Source organism: Desmodus rotundus, chromosome 2 (assembly GCF_022682495.2).
Source record: "Desmodus rotundus isolate HL8 chromosome 2, HLdesRot8A.1, whole genome shotgun sequence".
In the NCBI taxonomy this organism is placed as follows: domain Eukaryota; kingdom Metazoa; phylum Chordata; class Mammalia; order Chiroptera; family Phyllostomidae; genus Desmodus; species Desmodus rotundus.
Window position 1 is genome coordinate 138421721 of NC_071388.1, and position 18658 is coordinate 138440378.

The following is an 18658-nucleotide window of genomic DNA, read 5'->3' on the forward strand; positions in this document are numbered from 1 at the left end:
TGGACAGAAATGAGCATTTAAGAAACAATCTTCAAAAAAGTAGTAACAGCATATAAGAAATGCTCAATTATACGAAAAATACTACATTCATCTAGGCTATAAAATAAAATCACTGAATTATGAAAAAAAGTCTTGTAAAGGGCTGAAATCTGAAGTCATCATAGAATGAAGGGCTTATACATAGTTGTAAAATTTACGTCAGAAAATCTAGCACATTCTTTAAAAAGATGGACCATCAAAGACATTTCTTTCCAGCATCTACTGCTAATGCAGAGGTCCTCCAGGGACACAAACCTTAGGAGGCCCCATGAACAGAAACAAGAAGGCTTCAAAATTATTTATTTTTCCCAGACTGAGAGCACAGGACTGTTTCTTCACATACTAAAGAGATAAATGAGTTCTCTTTGTATGCACTAGAGTAAAAAAGCAAAGCAAATTATTCACTGGGGATAAAATAATCTATAGTTATCATTATAGAGGAAGTGAAAAGAAAAAGAGGATTGGTGCCAGAAAGGCATTTTAGAGTTAGCTTTTTCTAAATATTAAAATCTATAAAATGAAGACACTAACATTTTTCTGACTGGCCTGTTTTTCGGATTAAGGCAGGCAGCTATCTCTAACACAATATAGGTATTGGATAAATAATAGCTGGTACCTGTGAAAACACGTAAATGAGCATATATGGAAACTTAACTAAACTATAATGTTTATTCCTCTACCTAGGTAAGATTGCTAGAAATCAAAAGAGAAACCTCAATTCTTTTCTTTCTTCAATAAAGTCAATTAGAGAGGGAACAACTACGTATAAAATATAAAACAGTGATAAAGTGAAGTGAAGCTGTAGTGAACAGTCAGAGGTGCAAAAATCCCAGCTATCTGAGGGAGAGGTTACACAAGTGTACACATGTATAGAAATTAATGAAGCTGTACATAAATTTGTGCACCTTGAAGATATGAAAATTACACTTGTTAAAAATTTTTTTTTGAATAGTCAAACATTTTCCATCAAAAATAAAGAAAGGTCTTAAAAAAGGGATGCTAACACCATTAACTTTTAATTTAAACATAATGCAGTTCTGATCAAGCCAAAAAATTAGAAAAGCTAGGATAGAAATACTATGCCCATTACCTACTAGACTCCTTAACAGAGATATGTATAGATATATGCTTAGTACTTGAAATATAGTATGTACTTGTATTAAATGCTCATGATAGCCCTGGCCAGGTAGCTCAGTTGGTTAGAACATTGTCCTGATACTCCAAGGTTGCAGTTCAATCCCCAGTCAGGGCACATATAAGAATCAACTGATGAATGCATAAATAAGTGGAACAAAAAAATCAATCTCTCTCTCTCGAAATCAATCAATAAATTTTTTAAAAATTTAAAAATGTTTGCTATAAAAACACTCAACATTCTAGCAATATCAGGGAATTTCCTCATTGTGATAAAGAACATCTACAAAAACCTACAGCTAATATAATATTCCACGGTTAAAGGATGAACGGATTTCCCTAGTATTAAAACCAAAACAAAAATGTTTGCTCTTGCCACCTTTATTCAATACAATACTAAAGGTTCTAGCCAGAGCATCCGGATTGAAAAGGAAGATAATGAAACTATTTCTACCTGATGTTATATATAGAAAATCCTAAGGAATAAACTAAAAAACTGTTAGAACTAATAAATGAGTTCGGCGATACAAGATTAATACACAAAAAGCAATTGTATTTAGATACATTAGCAAATAAAGATACATGAACAAATAAAATAAAATAATTTCATTTATAACAGCATCAAAAGGATTGAAAAACACAGGAATAAATATAACCAAAGAAGTACCATCAGAACACTTAAGAAGACATGAGTAAGTTAGGATCCCAACTATCCAAAGACTTACAAAGAATGAAATTAAAAAGAAACATTAAGACATTCTGCCCTTAAAATGGAAAGAATGATTGTTTGTAAGTGCTAGAGAAGAAGAAGATGGCATTGACCAAGTGGCACAACTGGTTGAAACGTCATTCCCAACACCAAAAGGTTGAAGGTTTGACCCCAGGTCACGGTGTAAACTGGAGGCAACTGATCGATATTTCTCATTTTTTCTTTCCCCCTTCCACTTCCTCTCTCTCTAAAATCAATAAACATATACTCTAACGAGGGTTTAAAAAGAAGATGACTATTTCTCTGAGGGCCTTTGCATGGCAACGAACCTTGAGATTAATGAAAATATATACTAACCTGTGAAATGTACTCTGCATGTATTAAACTGTAACTCTTTGATTTACGACTGCTCATTTCCACAAATTGAAATCCTTCAAAAATAAAAAAAAACTTTTAGCATGAATACAAAACTATTGGCTTAAAGAAAATTATTTAAGAATTCACCACTATAGAATCAGATTAAACACACATTTTAAAACATGAAAAATGTTCAAATTTCTCAAACTTTAAATTCTCAACTGAACCTGCTCTGGTAATCATTTCAGAATATATGTAAATCAAACCATCATGTTGTATACCTTAAATTTATACAGTGATGCTTGTCAATTTTTTCCCATACACCTGGGGCGGGGAGTCTCAGTGGCTCCTCTTTGTCTAAGTGAAGGCTTATTTGACACTTCCATGCCGCACTTTATATAAGCTCTTACAGACAACTACTCCTACTATCTTTCTCCTCAACATACTACTCACCCTCCTTTCCTTACCTTTAAAAAACAGAATAAAACAAAAACTATGTGCTTACTTAATATAGAATGTTTTTCCCCACATCCATTCCACAGAATCAGCCCAACCCAAAAGCCTTCGTTTTCTTGATCAATCGTAGTCATTGGAGAGTAGGTAAATAAAATGCCTCTTCTGTAAACATCCGTAACTGCCTATATTTCTCTTTATCCATAATAAAATGTTAAACAAAATTGTCTATTTAATTACCAGTCACCAAATTGAAGATATTTAAAGATTCCAAATATTTTAGCATAATGTCCAAAACAAAGTTGGCAATGATAACTGAAATATATATATGGATAACTGAAAATTCCCCTTCAGGGTAACATACTCACTGATAAACACCTGTGGCTGAAAGATCTAATTTCTTGGTGCTGATTTTCTATAGGAGTACTTTACTAGTCAAGTAATAATGGCTTAAGCAGTGTTTACTTATGCAACATGAATTGTTACAAGTATTTTGCATTTATTAAATCATTTAATCCTCAAAATAACCCTGTGGAATAAGTACTATTACAACACTCCTTTAACATTAGAAGACATAAAAAAAGTTAAGTAAAACTTGATCAGAATTTGAAATCAAACAGCATTTGAGTCATACAACCAGGATTTTAACCTACAGTTATACTTGGTTATATATAATTATGTACTTGGTTATATATAATTGTTACTTACTTACACAACTGTTTTAAAAGGTACAAATTTCAATAATGTGAAGGAAGATCAGCCATAGTGACAATATTATACAGGGTCCGGCAGAAGTAACACCAACGAGTGTGGTTTGTAGGGCATGTGAGTATCTCACATGAGATGGACAGCAACTTGAACTTCTCACCTAAAATGTCAAATGGTGCACTTGAGTGTAATATTGTTATGTTACAGAATTATATGCTTATGATTTTGTAATAAAAGATGTTTATGTAATAAAAAGGAGTGTTATTTGTGCCTAACCCTGTATTTTACATTCATATCTGTTAATTTCATATACTGACAACTAGACGCCAGCCTTGGAATGCAGTTTTCTTTTTCTTTGGAAATGCTAGCAGCTGAACAAGCTCTTGATAGATAGATAGCAAGCAAATTTGTCTTCTCCTTAATGTATGACACATATAGCCAAGGCCTAAAACCCCAGAGGGCATCTAGCTCCAGGCTCCCAAACTGGAAACTCCAGAGAGTACTCAACTGATACCTTGTACCTTAAGAATTTTCTCTCTTAAAAGAAAAGTATTTTTCTCAGCTGCCCTACACAAGGCACTTTGCTTGAGAATCTTTACATTTTCTATTTTATTCTATGTATTTTAATTTTTTTTACCTTAAATGATTGTTGTGTGTGGGAAAAAACCCTTTTAGCAACATGAAATAATATCCTCTGGTTTAAAATACTCTTCACTTTGAAAAAGTTCTACAAGTTGACATCTGAAATTACTGAAGACTGGATTCAAATACTTGAACAACTGTCCCCTAAACGTTATGGAGGACTAAATATTTAGAAAGTGGGGGACAGCTTTTGCAATATGCCTCATTTATATTGAGCTATCTTAGTTATTTCACAGTCTTACTGGAATTAAAAAACATTTACCCCCATTTCATGGATTCAGAAAACATTGCTCAGAAAAGCTAAGTAAAATGTCTGAGGTTACAGGGTAGGTACTTAACTGTCCCCTTGCATCAATGTAACTCAGGTAAGACATTAAAAGCAGGCATTTTTCTTCATTTGGGATCATCCATGAAAGAAATACATGAACTGCTTTGGTTCCTAACCTTCATAAATTTTGACTGTAAATTAAGTCTTAGTCAAACAGTTAATTTTAATACATCTTGCCTCTACAACAGTCAAATCTCTATAACAAAGAATAATTTAAAAGGCAATTCGAATTTTACAGATGAAAAAACAAGCTTCAGACCTAGAGAAAATATTTGCAAACCACATTATTTGACAAAGAACTGACATAAAAAAATCTTCAAAACTCAACAATAAAGAAACAATTTAATTAGAAAATTAAGACATAAATAAACTTTTCACCAAAAAGGGAGTTTTTTTCTAGGAGTTTCTTAAAAAACCAAACATACAGTCAACACGCAATATAGAAAGGAAAACTTGTGTTCAAACAAAAGCCTGTAATACAAATGTTTATAAGAAGTTATCTTGTAACAGCCAAGAAACTGGAAACAATAAAGCCAGTGGGGTTAAAGGAACTCTGAAACATCCATACAACAGGGGAACATAATTGAGGGGGGAAAAAAAAAAAGAGTGCAGTAACTATTGATATATGCAGTAACTCAAGGGCATTATGCTTAGTAAGACAAAAAAGGACCAATCTCAAAAACTTAATTTTATATGATTCCATTTAAATCACATTCTTAAAACAATAAAACATTTAGAAATGAAGAACAGAACTGTGGCAGCCAGGAGACAGGGACAGGATTGAGGGGTGGGTGTGTCTCTAAAGGGGTTGCATGAGAGATCTTTGTAATGATGGGACCATTCTGCATTTTTATTGTGGTGGTAGTCATACAAATCTATACATAGGATCAAATCACAAAGACAAACAAAAATGAATGTAAGTAAAAAGTGCTAAAAATTGAGTAAGGTCCCCAACCTTTTTGGCATCAGGGACAGGTAGACGTGGGGGTGGGGACTGGCATGCAGGACTGGGTGCTCAGGAAAGCTTTGCTCTTTAGTCACAGTGGATGGGGAGGTGGGGAGACAGGAGGCGGAGTTCAGGTGAGCTTTGCTCATGGCCCAGTTCCTAACAGGCCTAACAGGCTGCCAGCTGTGGACCTTCCAGTCAGAGACCTAGGGGTTGGGGACCCCTGGTCTAGTTAACAGTGGTGTACCAATATAAATTTCCTGCCTTAAATACAGCACTACAGTTGTATGAGATGTCACCCTTAAGAAAAGCTGGGTTAAGGTTACCTGGACTCCACATACTATTTTTTTAACTTCTGTGAGTTTATGATGACTTCAAAATAAACAGTTTAAGAAAAAGACAATTCTAATATAGTTTTAAAAAACTGCTTAATGACCAAAAAAGTGATTAGTGATACAACTAAATCTCTATTATCTACATACAGGTTATTTGAGTAAGCTTGGTTGAATTTTTCCTCAAGTTATACCAGCGGATCCTGGGACTCCTTCCTACTGTGCTTCCTATACTATGATTTTACTTACTACTCTAATGGTAGGACTAGATAAAGTGAAAGACCAGCTGAATGTCTATGCATGACCAAGTGATTACTCATGTTGATATCAAATACAAATCTAAGTGACTACCATTATTTCATCGTAAAAAATTTGGTAGAAGCTACTATTACTTATACTATTACAAGGAGCAGTGAAATAGGTAATCCCAAGGAATGATTAACCCTGATATTACTTCTTTAGCTTCTACACTTGCTATAATATCAATTTCCAATAGATCCTTCCCTCTACATTATGTTCTGCTAGAGTGAATAAACCTAATAATCAATCTCAGCATCTCAAGTAACAATAAGTCTATCATAATGCCTTAAAAACTTCTACTCAAACTACTTCTGCCACTAGCTGCCTCTATTCCACTTCTAGATCATTTCTCAACTGGAAATCTATGACATCTTCTTTACTGATCTTCAAGTCTTACTCCATTTGTGATACCATTTTCACATAAAACCCTTCCCTGACCCCCCAAATTCTAAATTCCAAATTTATTTAAAAGGAATTGACTAGTTTCCCTGATTAACGTACTACCTCCTCCTCTTGATACTCTCCCCGAAACAATTAACCATTCCCTGTACTTGTCTTACTCCAACCTCAGACCTTAAGCTGAGACATTATTTCCTCTGGAATACGTTCCGTGACACCCCTATACACTCCAACTCTGGCAAAAGCCTGAGGGTTATGTGTCCCTAACGTTCTTTCAGGATATATGCAATCTTCCTTTCTTTCACAGGACTTAATTAGCACACAGTAACATAACTAACTCTGTGTTAACTTATCTGTCTGCTCCACTGGACCACATACTCTGAAAAGAAATTATGCTATCACTGCATTCAAATCAACTAGTGAATGTTGGCATACAGGTGCTTTTCAAAGCATTATTTGATAAATGAATAAATGCTAGGCAGTGGAGCATGTCCAGAGAGGTAAACTAGCTGTGAAAAAAAGAGAAAGGCTAGGTTAAATCAACTGCCTAGCTAAATTTTAAATTTTCAAATGATTACATGCCATCGCCCTAAAAAAAAGTCAGGTATAGAAGAACAGTAAATTACAGGAATATAGAGTAATTTATTTTATAATTCAAGTAAACTATATGTAGCATAATATGATCATGGTAGTGTGACAGCAACAGAATTTCAAAATGGTTAAAATATAGGTAATTTGTTTAAGAAATTTATTTGAGAAGTCACAGATTAACAAAAGATAAAGTACACAAAGATTTTTATGAATAACTTTTAAATCAAGTTACAAACCTTGTATAGCTACAAGTCTGGTGATTCAAAATAAGGTAAAGTCACAATTATTTTTAGAAAAAGAACATCATTTCTATCTTTTTATAATCCTAGACTGACAGCTCACTACTAACATTTTTGAAAGATTAATAAATATACTCCTTTCTGGAGTTAAGCTAGCATATACTGTATTTTATTTATATAGCCTTCAATTAAGACTGAGATGATTAAGAGAAATATCTCAAATGAAGATTAAAACTACTAGTGAAAAATCTATTTTACTTATTTACACAGCAATACTCCAGTAATTCGCCACTTCTTGGCCTATAATTTGTGCAAGGTTTTGGGTTACTCTCCCTACTTGTTTCCAAGTTGCAATTACTGGACGCCAGTTTTAGCATGTCTGACAAATCTGGCAACAGAGATTTTAAATTTATGACTAAATATATGAAAACGTAAGGTTCAAAGGTTTTGAACACTTTTGAAATTAAACCAGAAAAAGGCAAAGAAAGTCAAGATGAAGATACCTGAATTTTTCTAGAAATTTAAATTTTTTCTTACAAAGTAACAAGTGATGAAAAAGAGAACTATGAGAACAGTATTCAAATCAAAATTGTAAGCAAGGAGATGCCAGAAAAAGTCAACTTGTATATCAAATTTAGTATAAATACAAATTCAGACAAAGCCAAGAAGCAAAACTAGAAAAGTAAGATTGATGGTAGTATTATCAAGTGTCCTAAAGAGTTTCGTCCTCGGCTGGGCCGAGACTTGAGTTCTCGGTTCTGTGGTGTGACCTTTGAAAGTTAACCTTCCTAAACCCTTGTTTTCTCCTCACTAAAATCAGAGACAAAAGTATTATGTAGTTCATAGAGTTGTTGTGGGGATTAAATTAAATGGTTTACCTGATATGCCATGCTGTCAAATGCCAAGCACTGTGATTCAAACTACTGCTTATAAATTATATTACACTGGAGGGAAGACTCAAGAGGAGGAGCATTTTGAGACCGAGGTGGGGAGGTTGAGGATGAGGGGCAAAGCACAGAATCAGACTTCAGTTCCAAACAATCTGACAGTACTTCCTTGATAGTGCAATGAAGTGTCAAGTGCAACTTCAACTTCCCTGCCAAGCTATGAGGGTGGACCTCAATAGTATTACATTCTGTGTTTCTCTCAATATAAAATAATAGTTTTTATTGTTTATTCTATTACAGTTGTCCCAATTTTTTCCCCTTTGCCCCCCTCCACTCGGCCCACTTCTTACTCCCTTAGTCCATCCCTATTCCGTCAGTCATATACATGTTTTTTGACTAATCCCTTCCCCTTCCTTCCACCATTACACCCTCTTCCCTCCTTCTCTTACAGCTGTCTGTCTGCTCCATGTTTCCACATCTCCGGTTCTATTTTGCTTGTTAGTTTATTTTGTTCACTAGATTCCAGTTATAAGTGAGATCACACAGTGTTTGTCTTCCCTGCCTGGCTTAGCATAACGGCCTCCAGCTCTACCTATGCTGCCACAAAAGGTAGGAATTCCTTTTTTCTGCTGCATAGTATTCCATTATATAAATGCACCACTGTTTTTTAATCCACTTATTTACTTATGAGCACTAGGCTGTTTTCAACACTTGGCTATTGTAAATAGCACGGCTATGCATAAGTTCTTTCGAATTGGTGTTTCAGAATTCTTAGGACATATTCTCAGCAGTGGAATCGCTGGGTCAAAAGCAGTTCCATTTTTAGGTTTTTGAGAAAATTCCATACTGTTTTCCACAGTGGTTGTACCAGCCTGCATTCCCACCAATAGTGCACTAGGATTCCCTTTTCTCTACATCCTTGCCAGCAATTGTTTGTTGGTTTATTAATGATAGCCATTCTGATACGTGTGAGGTGGTATCTCATTGTGCTTTTAATTTACATCTCTCTGATAGCTAGTGATGTCGAGCATTTTTTCATATCTATGGTCCATCTGTATCTCCTCCTCAGAGAAGTCTGTATTCGTGTCCTTCGCCCATTTTTTAATTGGATTATTTGTACAAACAATAATAGTTTTTAAATACAGGTAATAAAAAGAAATTATGGGTACCTCAATCTGTATAGAGTTACATGGATACAGAAGACCTCAAATCAGTAATGTAAAGAAGACATTCAACACCTGGAAGTGATTTTAACTGCTTGGCCCATGCCCAAAGTTTCTGATTTAATAGGTCTGGGGTAGAGCTTAAGAATTTACATTTCTGGTAAATTCCCAGATGATGCTCCTGATGCCAGTCTCAGAATTACACTTTGTGAGATACTGAGAAAACTGACTTGATTATTGTGCATTCCACATCAAAGCTGATAAAACTGGTAAGAGGTCATAGGAAATAAAGAAATCCATGAGTATAGACCATGTCTCTTCAAATTGAGCTAAGCTTTACCAAGGTAAAAAGTATCTAAGGATCACGAGGGGAAAACAGGAGAATTTGGCACAGGAGGAAGATCAGGAGGCTAAGACCCTTTCTTTGTGGCATATAAGCAAATACACTTTGAAGCCCTAGAAGCCTTCCTATTATTAGACAGAAAAATAACAGATTATAAGAAAATCATAGATCAACAGAAAATCACAGATCATAAACCACAAGGGGGAAAATACGTCAGAAGGGCTTCTCTTTCCCCATTACTGGGAAAAGTACTGGGTTGCCAAAAAGTCCATATGGTTTCTTCTGTAAAATAAAAGACATACTTTTCATTTTCACCAACTTTATTGATTTGGATATTTTGAGTACGTCAGCTATCTCTGACATGGGATATCACTGATTGTTCTCAATTAATGTCTCAATTTGATTGCCATCAATTTCAACTGGTCTACCCGATCATGGAGCACCATCTAGCAAATCTCTAGCATGAAACTTTGCAAACCACTTTTGACATTTTTGATTAGTCACAGCACCTTCTGTATACACTGGACAAATCTTTCTTTGTTTTTACTGTTCTTGAAATAATAAAGCAAAATATGCTGAAAAAGTTGCTTATTTTCTTCATTTTCCAATATGAAAATGGTTACAGAAAAATTCACCCATTTGGTTTTTTAAAAAATGCACACTGATATGACAGCTGTCAAAATACAATCTAACAAAATTGTTTCAAATGACGTTAAAGACAAGAAGTGCTACTAGAGCCTTCTTATGGAAAAAAAACTAAATGAACTTTCTGGCCAACCCATAATAAAAGGTTTTTGTCCCATCATCGTAATTCAGAGAGCCTTCTGAGGCTATTCTGAACAATATATAGCTCTCAAATCTGCTTGGAAGGTTTGTTTTTTGATTACCTGGATATTCATTAAATTCTTTAAATAAAAGAGTAAAATTACAGAAACAAATACATGCCTGGATGTTTTATATTTATATGTTATCCCCTAACTAAAAAATTTTTTTTTGAAAAAACCCTTATTTCATGCAATGAATTTTTAAATTGTTTTGATATGTATATTTGAACATAGAAGACAATGTTTTTATAATAGTGTTTGATTCATCAATATTGCTTGGGAAAAATTAAAATGCTTAGAGTAAAAAAATTAAAAGTACGAATTAGTACCAATAAAAAATAAAATACTTTAAAAAAGTTATCAAATGAGTACCAGTGTAAGACTGGTATCAAAAAAGGATTCTAATATAAGAAGGCCAAAAAGATGTGCTTGATTCAGATGAGGACAGACATTTGCTCTGATGAAGCCAACTAATTAATGAAGCTAACTGAAGATTAGTTTCACAGTCTCAACTACAAGATGAATGAGGAATTGACGAAGCACTAATGCTGTGGCACTGTTGGACAGACTGTTTCAGTTACTGCAATGCCAAGTAAGTGGGCAATACTATAAGTAGGACTGCAGAAGAAAAGAGTAAAAAGTATGAATGTTCATTAAAGAACAAAAAATCCCAAAGTAACATACCTGAATCGTTAAGGTTAGAGACCTTCTCCTTAAAAAAAAAAAAAAAATCACTTTAAGTTATTATTATGATGAACTTCAGAGCTGGAAGAAAACTGGATTAATGCCACAGAGCATGCCTGCAGAGTGCTTGGTAAATGCCAATGGGATCCTTTTTATAAAACCTGAGCATCTGAGCCCTGGCCAGTGTGGCTCAGTAGGTTAAAGCATCCTCCTATAAAGTGAAAGGTAGCAAGTTTGATCCCTGCTCAGGGAGCATGCTTAGGTGGTGGGTTTGGTCCCCGGTCAGGGCATGTGCGGTTGCCTGATTGATGTTTCTCTCCCTCTCTTCCCATCTCTCTTAAAATCAGCGAGAGCATGTCTTCAGGTGAGGATAAACAAACAAACAAGCAAGCAAACAAAACCTGAGCAACTTAGGTTGGCATTAATTTGCCCACTTCCTCTGGACATTTATCTCTTGAGCAGCCAGTGTCACATATGAAACCCTCACGTCTGCAGTCAAAACAGAATGGAGAAAATTACTGCTAAGATCCACAAAAGGATGGTACTTTCCTTTGGCAAAGGCTAGGTGCTTCAAACACTGCTCAGAATGAGATGACTGCACTGAAAATCCAGGTAAATCACCACAGATATTCTGTTAAGAACAGTAAAAATAAATAAATTAATTAATAACACAAGAAACACACCATTCGTTGTTTCTGTGTGCTGGTCTTGGTGGATACACATTTAACCAACTAAATTACCTACTTTCATTTATTTAGTGTACTTATGTAAGAGTTAAAGTTGACTGAATTATATGATCTTTTCTCTATATATTACCAGCAGACCAAATGGTTCAGAATACAAATAAGGCAGTGACTAGTTTTATTTTCTTAAAAAAAAACAAAAAAAACAAAACTTGTAATGTGAAGACACTAAAAACTCTTAACCAGATAACTAAAAATAAACAATGGAATTTTACCCATGTGTAAATATGCTCACATAAAACTATCCAAGCCAGTATACTCATTCATACAACAGGCAAGTAAAATACAGCATTCACAAAATATTCACAAAAAATAGATTTGTTTTTCATTAATGGTCTTTCCTCTAGATGTTCTGAAATGTCCACACGTAAAGCACTAAACCCAAAACTTCCTAGCTAAACTACCCAGGTATTTTATTTTCATCTAGAAGCTGTCAACTGAGAAAAAGTCAAAGCTACTGGCAACTTTATTATTTTTTTAATCTTCACCCAAGGATATGTTGCTTTTTAAAGAGAATAGGAAACGGGGGTGAGGAAAGGGAGAGGAGGGGAGAAACATGGATGTGAGCAACATCAATTGTGCCCCCCCACACCCAATTCCCACGCACATGTTCCCACTCAGGACCAAACCCTCAGTCTAGGCTATGCACCCTGACTGGGGATCGAACTTACAACTCTTGTTGTATGAGACAACACTCCAAGTAACTGAGCCACCTGGCCAGGGCAGGCAATTAAAAAATTTCTCTGAATTCTAATAATTCCTCTCATCTCTCTAATTACAATGTAACATTCTTGGGGCCCACTTACTACAGTAGAGTCAACTTGTAAGCAGTTAGTTTATAGCCAATTCATCTATGATGGGATTCCGCTATTTATAATTTCTTATATCTCCATGTACCTCTAGCAAGGTACCTGTAATATGGAATGTCCAATGAAAGCATTTTTCTCCATAAAACAAGAGTACAAACTCACAAATTATCACTTTTTATTTTTAAAAGGCAAAGGAAAATATATGTGCATTCATGAAATTTTGGACAAAGGGTAACATTAAAATGTAACTAGAAAACATACACAAAGAATTGATTAAATATTTATATCAGTTTTCCCAATATCATAACAACTTCATAAAACTTTTAAAACATGATTTCTGGGTCTCAGTCATAAATTTGGGAATCTAGAGAATGCTTCCTAACTCACTCTACTGTACTACCAGATCTAGGAACCAGTGGTCTACATTATTAGCTCAAATGAGTGGGTGGCAATGTACCTCTTACTTTTCTACTGTCTTAGGTCATTCTTTTCACTTCTGACACATACATAAAAGTGGATACATATATATGGTGGAAAAGATTCTCATTGCACCAATTCTAGAGTACATCTACATTATAAATCAAAAAGGTACTGGCCATATAAAATTTGTTCTTGCACTGATAAAGGACAGAAATGACAGAATTATAAATATGTCACCTGCTCAGAATAGCCTGTCTTCATTTCCTGTAACACTAAGATCCCTAGAATTTACACCTTTATAATTGAAGAATTGTTAAAAGGTCAAATACCAAAATATGTTCACTACTTACCATGAACTGCATTTGGAATGTTAAAGAGTTTTAAAAACATGTTAACCAAAACAGGATGACTAAATGAATAAGTTCAAGACTCAATTGTGTATATTTGCACTTTGTACTTATCAACTGAGATGGCTTATTTATCACGATAATTACCCACTGCTATGCTTTTCAAAACTACATGTGGATAAATTCCTGAGAATTGTGAAGCACATCCTTTACTGATCCTGAGATTTCATGAGCATTCATAGCTCTTCTTTCTCATGGTGCCTTCTTCAGTTACAAACCCTCCCTCAGAGACTTTTCCTCTACTTCACTGCCTCTACATAGTATATTTTAGATTAACTCTGTTTGGATAATAATAGAAATGATTATATAGGGAAGTCTCTTAACTTCTAAAAAACTTTTAGAAAAGAAGTGACACTAGTAACTCAATCCCACATACAGCTTGATTTCCAGCCAAAAGTCAAGTATTCTCCCACCACAGGGATGATAAAAAAATCTACTCAGTATGCACAGCCACCTTAATGCCTACATCTTAGGCTGGTTCTGATACTGTCTTTCAGAGTACCAAAACACGACACTACGAAGGGAAAACCAGTGGGGATGGACTCCTGGGAAAGTCCCTCAAGTCAAGAGTTTTGTTTTGTTTTTTTTGAAATCTAGTCTACTGACAAAATTTAGCTCTCAGCTTACTGACTAGCAACAGCACACAACATCTATATTATGACAAAACTAAACCTAATTTTAAATATTACTGTTTTATATAAATTCTTTGGTAACATTGTAAGTTATGTCGGGATAACACGTCACAGTAAGTTCCGTTGGTGCAATAAATTAACAAGATGCTACAAATACGTACCTGGCACATTTTTCCATATATATCTGTGTGTAGGTGTGTGAGTTTCTATGTGTACATGGGAGACATACAGATAAAGAAGTTTATGGCTTCCGTTTCAAACACTGCTTAAAGAAAGCATTTTTCCTACATCAAAACACAAATTGTTACTGAAAATGATATTTCAACTGACAAAAAAATGAATGCAGTATGGAAAGGACTAAATAAATATTCTGCATAAATGCCTCCCTGTATTATAGTTAGTGAGAAAATCATGTAGCTCCAAGTTGATGGCAAAGATTCTCAATCAACCCAATCTAAAAGTATTTGGCAAGCATGTATTACGAGATCCTAAGACAAGTACTATGGAAAAGATGAAATATAAAAGTTGGTCTCTCAAGAAGCTTAAAATCTGGAATAAGACACCTGAACATAAAAGCAGGAAAGGCTGTATGAATACAAGACAAAAGATAAACTCAGGGTTTTAGGAAAGAAAGGGACCTTAGACACTTCTTGTGTGGAAAGATTTTAAATAACTTGCCCAAGATCACCTAACTTACTTATAAACAGCAGCTATTAGTGACCCCACTCATGCAGTGTTCAGTTTGTTGCAAATGACATGGAAAAGCACCTGTAAACATCATAAAAACCATCTAAATTATCACTGGGCTTTTGTTTAGGGAATAAAAAGAACATATGGATGCCTTCTGAAAGAAAACTATTAGTATCCCAGATGTTCAAGGCTGACAATCTACTTTTTTTCAAATATGTATTGGTATAATTTCTGCTTTTTATCGAAATCTATATTTTTAAGATCATAAATATTTTTTCTCATCAGAAATATGTTTATCACAGAATTTAAAAAAATATATTTATTGACTATGCTATTACAGTTGTCCCATTTCCCCCCCTTCACTCCACTCCATCCTGCACACCCCCTCCCTCCCACATCCCCCCCCTATAGTTCATGTCCATGGGTCATATTTGTAAGTTCTTTGGCTTCTACATTTCCTATATTATTCTTACCCTCCTCCTGTCTATTTTCTACCTACCATTTATGCTACTTATTCTCTGTACCTTTCCCCCCTCTCTCCCCTTCCCACTCCCCTGTTGATAACCCTCCATTTGATCTCCATTTCTGTGGTTCTGTTCCTGTTATAGTTGTTTGCTTAGTTTGTTTTTGTTTTTGTTTTAGGCGTGGTTGTTAATAACTGAGTTTGCTGTCATTTTTACTGTTCCTATTTTTTATCTTCTTTTTCTGAGGTAACTCCCTTTAACATTTCATATAATAAGGGCTTAGTGATGATGAACTTCTTTAACTTGACCTTATCTGAGAAGCACTTTTATCTGCCCTTCCATTCTAAATGAAAGCTTTGCTGGATAGAGCAATCTTGGATGTAGGCCCTTGCCTTTCATGACTTGGAATACTTCTTTCCAGCCCCTTCTTGCCTGTAAGGTCTCTTTTTGAAATCAGCTGACAGTCTTATGGGAACTCCTTTGTAGGTAACTGTATACTTATTTCTTGCTGCTTCTAAGGTCCTACCTTCTGTTTAATCTTAGGTAATGTAATTATGGTGTGCCTTGGTGTGTTCCTCCTTGGGTCCAGATTCTTTGGGACTCTCTGAGTTTCCTGGAAGTCTATTTCCTTTGCCAGATTAGGGAAGTTCTCCTTCATTATTTGTTCAAGTAAGTTTTCAATTTCTTGTTCTTCCTCTTCTCCTTCTGGCACCCCTATAATTCAGATGTTGGAATGTTTCAAGATGTCCTGGAGGTTCCTAAGCCTCTCCTCATTTTTCTGAATTCTTGTTGCTTCATTCTTTTCTGGTTGGATGTTTATTTCTTCCTTCTGGTCCACACCGTTGATTTGAGTCCCAGTTTCCTTCCCATCACTATTGGTTCCCTGTACATTTTCCTTTCTCTTAGCATAGCCTTCGTTTTTTCATCTAATTTGCGACCAAATTCAACCAATACTGTGAGCATCCTAATTACCACTGTTTTAAACTGTGCGTCTGATAGGTTGGCTATCTGTTTGCTGCTTATTTCTGGAGCTTTGATCTGTTCTTTCATTTGGGCCATTTTTTTTTTTTGTCTCGGTTTGTCTGTTATGTAAAAGGGCAGAGCCTTATGTGTTCCCCAGGGTGGGGTAACGCTGGTCGCTGTGCTGTGATGCTGTATCTGGGGGAGGGGCCAAGAGGGAACAATGGTGCTTGCTCCACTCTCTTCCGGATTTCAGTCACTCCCTCCGCTACCCACAATCAAATTGGGCCCCTCTGGCGCTGATTCCCAAGTGGGTGGGCTTGTGCACGCTCCAAGCGCCTGTGGGTCTCTCCAACGACCTCTCCTGTAAGGCTGGGAGTTTCTCCTGCTGCCGCCTCAACCCCCACGGGTGTTTTCAATCAGAGGTTTGAGGCTTTATTTTCCTGAGCTGGAGGCCTGGGTTGCAAGGTCTGTTTCGCTCCCCCGCCGGTCCTCTCCGTTTATCTATGCATTAATGTGGGGCCACACAGTCTGCTAGCGGTCGCACTGCTTGCCCCATTCGCTCCACACTCCACTACATCTCTGAATCCGGCCGCGTTGCCCGAGTCCTGTGTACCCTAGCTGCCCGTCTCCGCCCCTCCAAAGGTCTGGATGAATGTTTCTTCTTTATCTCCTTGGTTTTTGGACTTCCGTGCAGTTCGATTTTCTGTCAATCCTGGTTGGTTTTTTTGTTTTTAAATTGTTGTTGCCCTTCTTTTGGTTGTGCGAGGAGATGCAATGTGTCTACCTATGCCTCCATCTTGTTTCTCCGTCTCTCAGAATTTTTCTTTACTTGTATTGTGGTTCTATTATAGTTGCCCCAATTTTCCTACATTGCTATTCCCTGCTGCACTCACCCCCCACTTCCCTCAGTCAATCCCCACCTTGTCCATGTCCATGGGGCATTTATACCAGTTCCTTGACTACACTCTTCCCCTTCTTTCCCCCCTTTGCTCCCTACACCTCCCCTCTGGGCCCTGTCACTGTGTTCCTTGTTTCCATGCCTCTGGTTCTATTTTACTCATTAGTTTGTTTTGTTCTTTAGGTTCCTTTTATAGGTGAAATCATATGGTACTTATCTTTCGCCACCTGGCTTATTCCACTTAGCAGAATGCTCTCCAGTTCCATCCGTGCTTCACTAAAGGTAGGAATCCTCCTTTCTTTCTGCTGTGTAGTATTCCACTGTGTAAACATACCAGGTTTTTGATTCATTCATTTATTGATAAGCACTTAGGCTGTTTCTAGCACTTAACTATTGTAAATAATGCTGTTAATGAACACAGGGCTGCACAGGTTCTTTTGAATTGGTGTTTCGGGGTTCTCAGGCTATAATCCCAGCATGGTATCACTGGGTCAAAAGGCAGTTCCATCTTTAGTTCTTTGAGGAAATTCTATACTGTTTTCCATGGTGACTGTACCAATCTGCATTCTCACCAACAGTGCATTAGAGTTCCCTTTTTTTCACATCCTCCCCAGCACTTGTTTGTTGATTTGTTAATAATGGCCATTCTGACTGGTGTAAGGTGGTATCTCATTGTGGTTTCAATTTGCATCTCTGTGATGGTTAGTGATGTTGAGTATCCTTTCATATGTCTCTGGGCTCTCCGTATGTTTTCCTTGGAGAAGTGTCTGGTCATAACCTTTTCCCATTTTTAAATTGGATTGTCTTTCTTCCTGGTGTTGAGTCATTTGAGTTCTTTATATATTTTGGGGATCAAAACCTTGTCCTACATATTGTTGGCAAATATGTTTTGCCATACAGTTGGTTCCCTTTTCATTTTAACGATGTTTTCTTTAGCTGAGCAAAAGCTTTTTAATATGAAGTAGTACAGTTGTTTATTCTTTCCTTTATTTTCCTTGCTCTTGAGGATATATCAGTGAAAATACTGCTGTGGGGGATATCTGAAATTTTACTGTTTATGTTCTTCTCTAGGACTTTTATGGTGTCACAACTTATATTTAATTATCCATTTTGAGTTTACTGTGGTGTATGGTGTAAGTTGGTGGTATAGTTTCAATTTTTTGCATGCACCTGTTCAGTTCTTCTAACGCCAACAATTGAAGAGGTTATTTTTATTCCATTTATGCTCCTACCCACTTTGTTGAGTATTAACCACAGAAACATGGGTTTATTTCTGGGCTCTCTATTCTGTTCCATTAATCTTTGTGGTCTGTTCTTATGCCAGTATCAGACTATTTTGATTACAGTGGCCTTGTAGTATAGTTTGATATCAGGTATTGAGATCTCTCCTACTTTTTTCTTCATTCTCTTATCACAGAAATTTGTAAAGCCATTAAAGAGTCATGTGAATGAAGATCATGGAGCAAAATTAACTGAATCTCTGTCCTTGCAATACCTAATAAAACAAGAAAAAATATTTAAAAACCAGTGTCCTATATGAATATGGGAAAATGG

The 18658-nt window shown here is 35.9% G+C and overlaps 1 protein-coding gene across 5 annotated transcripts in view; it reads right to left on the reverse strand.

Moving 5' to 3' along the window:
- The window catches only part of ORC4 (origin recognition complex subunit 4), a 64972-nt gene that overhangs the window by 26429 nt on the left and 19885 nt on the right, over nt 1-18658 (reverse strand). For 2 of the 5 annotated variants that reach the window (XM_045203083.3, XM_024569679.3), the window contains exon 2: nt 2240-2313. In XM_045203083.3, the coding sequence (XP_045059018.1) occupies nt 2240-2296 (57 nt within the window). In that variant the 5' untranslated portion in view covers nt 2297-2313. Of the gene's footprint in view, nt 1-2239; nt 2314-3400; nt 3561-4037; nt 5962-18658 lie in introns of those variants that run through there. The other 3 variants (XM_045203082.3, XM_045203081.2, XM_045203080.2) reach the window with 3 other exon arrangements.